Source organism: Artemia sp. Qi Xiang Cuo, chromosome 4 (genome assembly GCF_049724085.1).
Source record: "Artemia sp. Qi Xiang Cuo chromosome 4, ASM4972408v1, whole genome shotgun sequence".
NCBI lineage: Eukaryota > Metazoa > Arthropoda > Branchiopoda > Anostraca > Artemiidae > Artemia > Artemia sp. Qi Xiang Cuo.
In genome coordinates this window covers 41,982,589-41,993,213 of record NC_142797.1, presented here as the reverse complement: position 1 = coordinate 41,993,213, position 10,625 = coordinate 41,982,589, and the positions used below count along the sequence as shown (strand labels likewise).

At 38.6% G+C, this 10,625-nt stretch overlaps 1 protein-coding gene across 1 annotated transcript; it reads left to right on the top strand.

Annotated features, from left to right (window-relative positions):
• Window positions 1-1,363: 1,363 nt before the first annotated feature.
• On the top strand, window positions 1,364-2,500 carry LOC148953124 (protein CFDP2-like). The gene has a single exon (XM_089087879.1). It carries the CDS (start codon window positions 1,364-1,366, stop codon window positions 2,498-2,500), a length of 1,137 nt encoding a protein of 378 aa, XP_088944005.1.
• Window positions 2,501-10,625: the final 8,125 nt, after the last annotated feature.

Below are 10,625 nucleotides of genomic sequence, written 5' to 3'. Positions count from 1 at the left end.
AGAACAGAACTTTAAATTTTTCATCTCTTTGAGAAAAAAAAACAGAACTGAAGTGGAACCTTTTTATTTTCCTTGAAAAATTAGAATAGAACGAACATTTTGTGCTTCATTGAGTAAATGTGTGTGTAAGTTTTTTTGTGTGTGTGTAAGTTTTTGTGTGTGTGAGTAGGTTTTTGTGTGTGTGTGTAAGTTTTTGTGTGTGTGAGTAGGTTTTGTGTGTGTGTAAGTTTTTGTGTGTGTGAGTAGGTTTTTGTGTGTGTGTAAGTTTTTATGTGAGTTTGTAAGTTTTTGTGTGTGTGTAAGTTTTTGTGTGTGCCCATTTTGAAGTTGGAAAATATTTATATTATTTGGAAAAATAGAAATGATCAATAACTACTTTCTTTTTCATTTCAAAAATTCAGAATAGAACTTGAACTTTTCTTCACTTCGTTGAGAAAATTAAACATTGAACTAGAACTTTTTATCATCCGGGAAAATATTCACAAGTATGCTATAGCTTTTTCTATCTACTAAGAAAAAACTTAGAAATTGTAAAATTGGTTTAAGAAGGATATTAAGAAAGGAACTTGTTCTGAAAAGATATAATAAAGCCTTTTGAAAAGTATTGCTTGATCTTGGGGTGTGCAAAAAGTCGTAAAGTAAAGTTATGGTGAAGAAGATAACTACTTCAACTTGTAAAAATGGTTTAAGAAGGACATTAAGAAAAAACTTGTTCTGAAAAGATATAATAAAGCCTTTTGGAAAGTATTGCTTGATGTTTGGATGTGCAAAAAGTCGTAAAGTAAAGTTGTGGTGAAAAAGATAAGTACTTCACCTTGTAAAATTGGTTTAGGAAGGACATTACGTAAAGAACTTGTTCTGAAAGGGCATAATAAAGCCTTTTGAAAAGTATTGCTTGATGTTGGGGTATGCAAAAAGTCGTAAAGTAAAGTTGTGGTGAAAAAGATAAGTACTTCAACTTGTAAAATTGGTTTAAGAAGGACATTAAGAAAAGAACTTGTTCTGAAATGCCTTTGAAAAGTATTGCGTGGAGTTGAGGTATCCAAAAAAGCTGTAAAGTAAAGTTGTGGGTGAAACGGGTGGGTACTTCAAGATGGGTACAACGGATGGGTTCTCCCGACCTCCTAGGTGGGAATCAGGGCCTGATAAGCACGAGTGCTCCCAAGCTATGGTTGGGGCCTCGGAGTGAGGATTGACGCCCCCGTCACTAGCGAGCCGGGAGGAGAGGCCTAAGTTGCACCTCACAGCGGTGGAGTGGTGTAACATTCTATTAGAAGCCTAGTCCGACAAATAGAATGGCTAACGCAACGGGGCGCCAAGGGTCTGGGGAGCCTTTGGTCAAGTCAATTCCTATGAAACATCAATGGATATTGAAGATCAAATGCAGAGAGATACTACTATTACGGCGTTCACGGTAGCCGACGTGGACCAGGTCACGGTGGTGCCTGGCCCGACAAGTATGCAAGCCGCCCGATCAAGAAAACATCTGAATATTGGCGTGTGGAATGTTCGCAGCTGCAAGCTGGAATCCACGCAACTGCTCCTGGCAAGAGAGCTGCAAAAGTATAAAATCAACGTTTGTTGTCTGTCAGAAACAAGACTTAATGATGTTCTGTCCAAAAAGTTGACCGTTTCCGAATCGGACTCATTCCAGTTCTATAACTCGGGTCCCAATGATGGTTCCGGCCAGCAAGGAGTTGGGTTCTTAATAGACGGTCCTACTGCATCATGCGTCACCTCTTGGGTGCCAGTGTCACCAAGGATCGCCATGATTAGACTGAGAGACCACATTAGCCACATAACCATAATCGCCGTGTACGCTCCAATAAGGGACAGTAGTGACGCGGTCAAAGATGCCTTTTATTATGACCTACAAAGAATCATCGACAAGACACCAAGGCGTGACATGCTCTTTGTGGCTGGAGACTGGAACGCCCGGCTTGGTAGAGTAGACCCCGACACAGCAGCAGTTATTGGCCGCCAAACCGTTCGTGACAGATGCATCAATGGAGAAAAGCTCTTACAGCTAGCCAGATACAACAACCTATGCGTCACAAACACTCTCTTTGAGCACAAGAGACTCCACCTCGTTACATGGCGTTCGAACGACGGCGTAACAACAGTCCAGATCAACCACATCTTAGTCAGCAGAAGATGGAGGAGCTCCTGCACAGATGCCCGGGTATACAGAGGAGCAGACACAGGATCTATAAATGGATCCGACCACTATCTCCTCACTTGCAAAGTCCGTCACCGCCTTAGTAGACAGAAGCGACAGAAGGCAGGGACGCGCTTCGATGTTTCGAAACTAAGATGCCCGAAAATCAAAGCCGACTTTGAGCTAAAGCTAAGCAACCGGTTCGATGCCTTGAATCGTCTCTCAATCGTCGATGTAGAATGGGCGCAGATAAAAATTGCGACACAGGACGTAGCTGAGGAGGTGCTTAGCCACACAAAACGAAAACAGCGAGCCTGGATCTCTGACCACACCATAAACTAGTTGAGAAGAAGCGACCCCTCGTGGGAGGTGCAAAAGAACCCTTAAAAGTAGCCCGCAAAGCAGTTAAACATTCACTGAAACAGGACAGAGAACAGTACTGGTCAGATCTGGCGAATGAGTTGGAACAAGCGTCCAGGAGCCATAACAGCAGTAAAATTTTAAAACTACTGAAAGAAGCGACAGGAAAAGCTCCTGTAGCGGTTGACACACTGCAAAATAAGTCAGAAGAACTCATCCGAACAGAAGAAGGACGCATGGAACGCTGGCGAGAGCATTTTTCTGAGCTACTAAACCCTGTCAAACCCCCGTGCGATCTACCTGCCTTCTTGAGTGCTACTAGAGAGCCCTACGCAATAAACCTCGATCCGCCAAGTATTGCGGACGTACAAAAAGCGCTGAAGTGCATGAAAAACAATAAAACTCCTGGAGAGGATGGGATCCCTTCTGAAATGTTCAAGTCCTCACTAACTCGACTATGCCACCTAACCGACCTTTTTATCCAGGTGTGGACGACAAAGACCTTCCCAAAAGACTGGAAAGTATCAGTCCTCGTTCCGCTATACAAAAAAGGAGATAAGGCCATTTGCAGAAACTATAGAGGTATCTCCCTGATGGACCATGTCATGAAGATCTTCATCGCCATTCTTCTGAATTGATTCAAAGACACACGTGACAAGTTAACCCGTCCTGAACAAGCAGGCTTCAGACCAGACAAAGGCTGTCCAGAACAGATATTGACGATTCGCCTCATCCTTCAGCAGCACAGCAGGTTTCATCTACCCCTTCTCATCGCCTTTATTGACTTTGCAGCTGCCTTCGACTCTCTCATCAGAGAGGAGCTATGGAGAATTATAGCTGAAGACGGGGCGCCACAGGAGCTCATTGAGATAATCCGAAGTGCGTATAAGGACACTGAGACTTGCGTCCGTGTTTTTGGCAATGACACCCCTAAGTTTTCAGTGGAGTTTGGGGTAAAGCAGGGATGCCCCCTTTCGCCTATATTATTCAACTACGCGATAGACTGGATCATGTATAATGCAATGAGAAACCACAGCGGAATAGTCTTCGGACAAATAGCTGGTTTCCTCCAGCCCCTGACAGATCTGGAATTCGCAGACGACGTTGTTGAGCTGGAAACTACCGCCGACAGCTTACAAGGCATGATTGACGATACCTATGAGGTCTCAAAGCGCATCGGACTGGCCATCAGCGGCGCAAAGACTAAAGTATTGGCTCTCAACCAACCTGCTCCTTGCCAATTTACCCTCGACGGTGAGCCAATAGAAAGCGTTGAGGAATTCAAGTATCTTGGCTCTATCATAACACCAAATGGCGGAGCTGAAAGGGATATCTCTGCCCGCATAGCAAAAGCCTGGGGAGTCTTTACTAGTCGGAAAAAAGCATTATGGACCAGACGGGAGATCTCAACCAAAACAAAAGTCAGAATCTATGGTGCAACTGTTCGAGCAGTACTACTGTATGCTTGCGAGACATGGCCGATCAAGACTGAAGATGCAAGAACTCTGGATGTGTTCGACAACCGCTGCCTTCGTTACATCCTCCGCATTAACAGATGGGACAGGATTTCCAATAGTGAAGTAAGGAGTGGCTGTGGCCAATCAGAAGAGCTATCGCTTATCATTAAAAGACGTCGCCTGAAGCTCCTCGGCCACACATTGTGCCGTCCCGAAGGCACGATATGTCGAGACGTCCTAGTCTGTGAACCAGCCCCCTCCTGGAAACGTAAACCAGGATGACAAAAGAAGAACCTGTGGCAAAAATTCAAGGAGGACCTGGAAGCATGGGTAGGATTCAGGAGACACGGTCGGAGATGGGACAAAGACTGGCTGAAGATCGCCGGAGAAGCTGCAGCCGACAGGTCCAAGTGGTCGTCGGAAGTCATTCCAAGATCCTTTGGTGCCGGGCAGGACAGTTCATCGTCTGGTTCCCGCCGAAAGTAAAAGTAAAGTAAGTAAGTACTTCAAGTTGGAAAATGGGTTTATGAGGGACATTAAGAAAAGAACTTGCTCTGAAATGCCTTTTGAAAGGTATTTCTGGGTGTTGAGGTATCCAAAAAGCCGTAAAGTAAAGTTGTGGTGAAAAAGATAAGTACTTCAACTTGTAAAATTGTTTTAGGAAGGACATTAAGAAAGTAACTTGCTCTTAAATGTCTTTTGAAAAGTATTGCTTGGTGATGAGGTATCCAAAAAGCTGTAAAGTAAAGTTGTGGGTGAAACGGATGGGTACTTCAAGTTGGAAAATGGGTTTAGAAGGGACATTAAGAAAGGAACTTGCTTTGAAATAAAGTTTTTGTGTGTGTGAGTAGGTTTTTGTGTTTGTGTAAGTTTTTGTGTGTGTGAGTAGGTTTTTGTATGTGTGTAAGTTTTTGTGTGTGTGTATAAGTTTTTTTTGTGTGTGTAAGTTTTTGTGTGTGTCCATTTTGAAGTTGGAAAATATTTATATTATTTGGAAAAATAGAAATGATCAATAACTAATTTCTTTTTCATTGAGAAAATTCAGAATAGAACTTGAACTTTTCTTCACTTCGTTGAGAAAATTAAACATTGAACTAGAACTTGTTATCTTCCGGGAAAATATTCACAAGTATGCTATAGCTTTTTCTATCTACTAAGAAAAAATTTAGAATTTGTAAAATTGGTTTAAGAAGAATATTAAGAAAGGAACTTGTTCTGAAAAGATATAATAAAGCCTTTTGAAAAGTATTGCTTGATCTTGGGGTGTGCAAAAAGTCGTAAAGTAAAGTTGTGGTGAAGAAGAAAACTACTTCAACTTGTAAAAATGGCTTAAGAAGGACATTAAGAAAAAAAATTGTTCTGAAAAGATATAATAAAGCCTTTTGGAAAGTATTGCTTGATGTTTGGGTGTGCAAAAAAGTCGTAAAGTACAGTTGTGGGGAAAAAGATAAGTACTTCAACTTGTAAATCGATTTAGGAAGAAAATTACGTGAAGAACTTGCTATGAAAAGATATAATAAAGCCTTTTGAAAAGTATTGCTTGATGTTGGGTTATTCGAAAAGCCTTATAGTAAAGTTTTTGGGGAAAAGATTAATACTTCAACTTTTAAAATTGGTTTAGGAAGGACATTACGTAAAGAGCTTGTTCTGAAAGGGCATAATAAAGCCTTTTGAAAAGTATTGCTTGATGTTGGGGTATGCAAAAAGTCGTAAAGTAAAGTTGTGATGAAAAAGATAAGTACTTCAACTTGTAAAATTGGTTTAGGAAGGACATTAAGAAAACAACTTGTTCTGAAATGCCTTTGAAAAGTATTGCTTGGAGTTGATGTATCCAAAAAAGCTGTAAAGGAAAGTTGTGGGTGAAACGGATGGGTACTTCAAGTTGGAAAATGGGTTTATGAGGGACATTGAAAAAAGAACTTGCTCTGAAATGCCTTTTGAAAGGTATTTCTTGGTGTTGAGGTATCCAAAAAGCCGTAAAGTACAGTTGTGGTGAAAAAGATAAGTGCTTCAACTCGTAAAATTGGTTTAGGAAGGACATTAAGAAAGTAACTTGCTCTGAAATGTCTTTTGAAAATTATTGCTTAGTGATGAGGTATCCAAAAAGCTGTAAAGTAAAGTTGTGGGTGAAATGGATGGGTACTTCAAGTTGGAAAATGGGTTTAGCAGGAACATTAAGAAAAGAACTTGCTCTGAAATGCCTTTTGAAAAGTATTTCTTGGTGTTGAGGTATCCAAAAAGCTGTTAAGTAAAGTTGTGCGTGAAAAGAATGGATGCTTCAACTTGTAAAATGAGTTTAGAAGGGACATTAAGAAAGGAAATTGCTCTGAAATGCTTTTTGAAATGTATTTCTTGGTGTTGAGGTATCCAAAAAGCTGTAAAGTAAAGTTGTGGGTGAAAATGATTGGTACTTCAAGTTGGAAAATGTGTTTAGAAGGGACAATAAGAAAGGAACTTGCTCTGAAATGTCTTTTGAAAAGTATTTCTTGGTGTTGAGGTATCCAAAAAGCTGTAAAGTAAAGTTGTGGGTGAAAAGGATGAATGCTTCAACTTGTAAAATGGGTTTTGAAGGGACATTAAGAAAGGAACTTGCTCTGAAATGCCTTTTGAAAAGTATATCTTGGTGTTGAGGTATCCAAAAAGCTGTAATGTAAAGTTGTGTTGAAAAAGATAAGTACTTCAACTTGCAAAATTGGTTTAGGAAGGACATTAAGAAAACAACTTGTTCTGAAATGCCTTTGAAAAGTATTGCTTGGAGTTGAGGTATCCAAAAAAGCTGTAAAGGAAAGTTGTGGGTGAAACGGATGGGTACTTCAAGTTGGAAAATGGGTTTATGAGGGACATTAAGAAAAGAAATTGCTCTGAAATGCCTTTTGAAAGGTATTTCTTGGTGTTGAGGTATCCAAAAAGCCGTAAAGTAGAGTTGTGGTGAAAAAGATAAGTGCTTCAACTTGTAAAATTGGTTTAGGAGGGACATTAAGAAAGTAAATTGCTAAGAAATGTCTTTTGAAAAGTATTGCTTAGTAACAAGGTATCCAAAACGCTGTAAAGTAAAGTTATGGGTAAAATGGATACTTCAAGTTGGAATATGGGCTTAGAAGGGACAATAAGAAAAGAACTTGCTCTGAAATGCCTTTTGAAAAGTATTTCTTGGTGTTGAGGTATCCAAAAAGCTGTAAAGTAAAGTTGTGGGTGAAAAGAATGGATGCTTCAACTTGTAAAATGAGTTTAGAAGGGATATTAAGAAAGGAACTTGCTCTGAAATGCCTTTTGAAAAGTATTTCTTGGTGTTGAGGTATCCAAAAAGCTGTAAAGTAAAGTTGTGGGTGAAAAGGATGACTGCTTCAACTTGTAAAATGGGTTTAGAAGGGACATTAAGAAAGGAACTTGCTCTGAAATGCCTTTTGAAAAGTATTTCTTGGTGTTGAGGTATCCAAAAAGCTGTAATGTAAAGTTGTGTTGAAAAAGATAAGTACTTCAACTTGTAAAATGGGTTTAGGAAGGACATTAAGAAAGAAAGTTGCTCTGAAATGCCTTTGAAAAGTATTTCTTGGTGTTGGGGCATCCAAAAAAGCTGTAATGTAAAGTTGTGGTGAAAAATATAAGTATTTCAACTTGTAAAATGTGTTTTGAAGGGTCATTAAGAGCGTAACTTTCTCTGAAATTCCTCTTGAAAAGTATTTCTGGTATCCAAAAAGCTGTAATGTAAAGTTTTAGGTGAAAAGGATGGATGCTTCAACTTGTAAAATGGGGTTAGAAGGGACACTAAGAAAGGAACTTGCTCTGAAATGCCTTTTGAAAAGTATTTCTTGGTGTTGAGGTATCCAAAAATCTGTAATGTAAAGTTGTGGGTGAAAAGGATTGCTACTTCAAGTTGGAAAATAGGTTTAGAAGGGACATTAAGAAAGGAACTTGCTCTGAAATGCATTTTGAAAAGTATTGCTTAGTGATGAGGTATCCAAAAACCTGTAATGTAAAGTTGTGTGTGAAAAGGATGAATGCTTCAACTTGTAAAATGGGTTTAGAAGGGACATTAAGAAAAGAATTTGCTCTGAAATGCCTTTTGAAAAGTATTACTTGGTGATGAGGTATCCAAAAAGCTGTAAAGTAAAGTTGTGGGTGAAAAGGATGGATGCTTCAACTTGTAAAATGGGTTTAGAATGGACATTATGAAAGGAACTTGCTCTGAAATGCCCTTTGAAAGGTATTTCATGGTGTTGAGGCATCCAAAAAGCTGTAATGTAAAGTTGTGGGTGAAAAGCATAAGTACTTTAACTTGTAAAATGAGTTTAGGAGGGACATTAAGAAAAAATTGCTCTGAAATGCCTTTTGAAAGGTATTTCATGGTGTTGAGGCATCCAAAAAGGTGTAAAGTATAGTTGGGGGTGAAAAGGATTGATGTTTCAACTTGTAAAATGGGTTTTGAAGGGACATTAAGAAAGGAACTTGCTCTGAAATGTCTTTTGAAAAGTATTTCTTGGTGTTGAGGTATACAAAAATCTGTAAAGTAAAGTTGTGGGTGAAAAGAATGGGTACTTCAAGTTAGAAAATGGGTTTAGAAGGGACATTAAGAAAGGAAATTGCTCTGAAATGTCTTTTTAAAAGGTATTTCTTGGTGTTGAGGTATCCAAAAAGCTGTAAAGTAAAGTTGTGGGTGAAAAAGATAAGTACTTCAAGTTGGAAAATGGGTTTAGAAGGGACATTAAGGAAGGAACTTGCTCTGAAATGGTCTTTAAAAAGTATTTCTTTGGTGTTGAGGTATGCAAAAAGCTTTAAAGTATAGGTGTGGGTGAATAAGAAAAGTAATTCAAGTTGAAAAATGAGTTTAGGAGAGATATTAGGAAAGCAACCCGCTCTAAAATGGTCCTTGAAAAGTATTTCTTGGTGTTTAGGTAACAACAAAGCTGTAATGTATAGTTGTGGGTGAAAAAGATAAGTACTTCAACTTGAAAAATGGGTTTAGGAGGGACATTAAGAAAGGAACTTGCTCTGAAATGGTCTTTGAAAAGTATTTCTTGGTGTTGAGGTAACCAAAAAGCTGTAAAGTATAGTTGTGTGTGAAAAGGATGGGTACTTCAAGTTGGAAAATGGGTTTAGGAGGGACATTAAGAAAGTAACTTGCTCTGAAATGGTCTTTGAAAAGTATTTCTTGGTGTTGAGGTAACCAAAAAGCTGTAAAGTATAGTTGTGGGTGAAAAAGATAAGTACTTCAAGTTGGAAAATGGGTTTAGAAGGGACATTAAGAAAGGAACTTGCTCTGAAATGCATTTTGAAAAGTATTTCATGGTGTTGAGGCATCCAAAAAGCTGTAAAGTATAGTTGTGAATGAAAAGAATGGATGCTTCAAGTTGGAAAATGGGTTTAGGAGGGACATTAACAAAGTAACTTGCTCTGAAATGTCTTTTGAAAAGTATTTCTTGATGTTGAGGTATCCAAAAACTGTAAAGTAAAGTTGTGGGTGAAAAGGATGGGTACTTCAAGTTGTAAAATTGGTTTAGAAGGGACATTAAAAAAGGAACTTGCTCTGAAATGGTCTTTGAAAAGTATTGCTTGGTGTTGAGGTATCCAAAAAGCTGTAATGTATAGTTGTGGGTGAAAAGGATGGGTACTTCAAGTTGGAAAATGGGTTTAGAATGGACATTAAGAAAGGGACTTGCTCTGAAATGTCTTTTGAAAAGTATTTCTTGGTGATGAGGTATCCAAAAAGCTGTAATGTAAAGTTGTGTGTGAAAAGGATGAATGCTTCAACTTGTAAAATGGGTTTAGAAGGGACATTAAGAAAAGAACTTGCTCTGAAATGCCCTTTGAAAAGTATTGCTTGGTGTTGAGGTATCCAAAAAGCTGTAATGTAAAGTTGTGGGTGAAAAGGATGGATGCTTCAACTTGTAAAATGGTCTTAGAAGGGACATTAAGAAATGAACTTGCTCTGAAATGCCTTTTGAAAGGTATTTCTTGGTGTTGGGGTATCCAAAAAGCTGTAATGTAAAGTTGTGGGTGAAAATCATAAGTACTTTAACTTGTAAAATGAGTTTAGGAGGGACATTAAGAAAAAATTGCTCTGAAATGCCTTTTGAAAGGTATTTCATGGTGTTGAGGCATCCAAAAAGCTGTAAAGTAAAGCTGGGGGGTGAAAAGGATTGATGTTTCAACTTGTAAAATGGGTTTTGAAGGGACATTAAGAAAGGAACTTGCTCTGAAATGTCTTTTGAAAAGTATTTCTTGGTGTTGAGGTATACAAAAAGCTGTAAAGTAGAGTTGTGGGTGAAAAGAATGGGTACTTCAAGTTAGAAAATGGGTTTAGAAGGGACATTAAGAAAGGAAATTGCTCTGAAATGTCTTTTTAAAAGGTATTTCTTGGTGTTGAGGTATCCAAAAAGCTGTAAAGTAAAGTTGTGGGTGAAAAGGATAAGTACTTCAAGTTGGAAAATGGGTTTAGAAGGGACATTAAGGAAGGAACTTGCTCTGAAATGGTCTTTGAAAAGTATTTCTTTGGTGTTGAGGTCTCCAAAAAGCTGTAAAGTATAGTTGTGGGTGAAAAAGGTAAGTACTTCAAGTTGGAAAATGGGTTTAGGAGGGACATTAAGAAAGTGACTTGCTCTGAAATGGTCTTTGAAAAGTATTTCTTGGTGTTAAGGTATCCAAAAAGATGT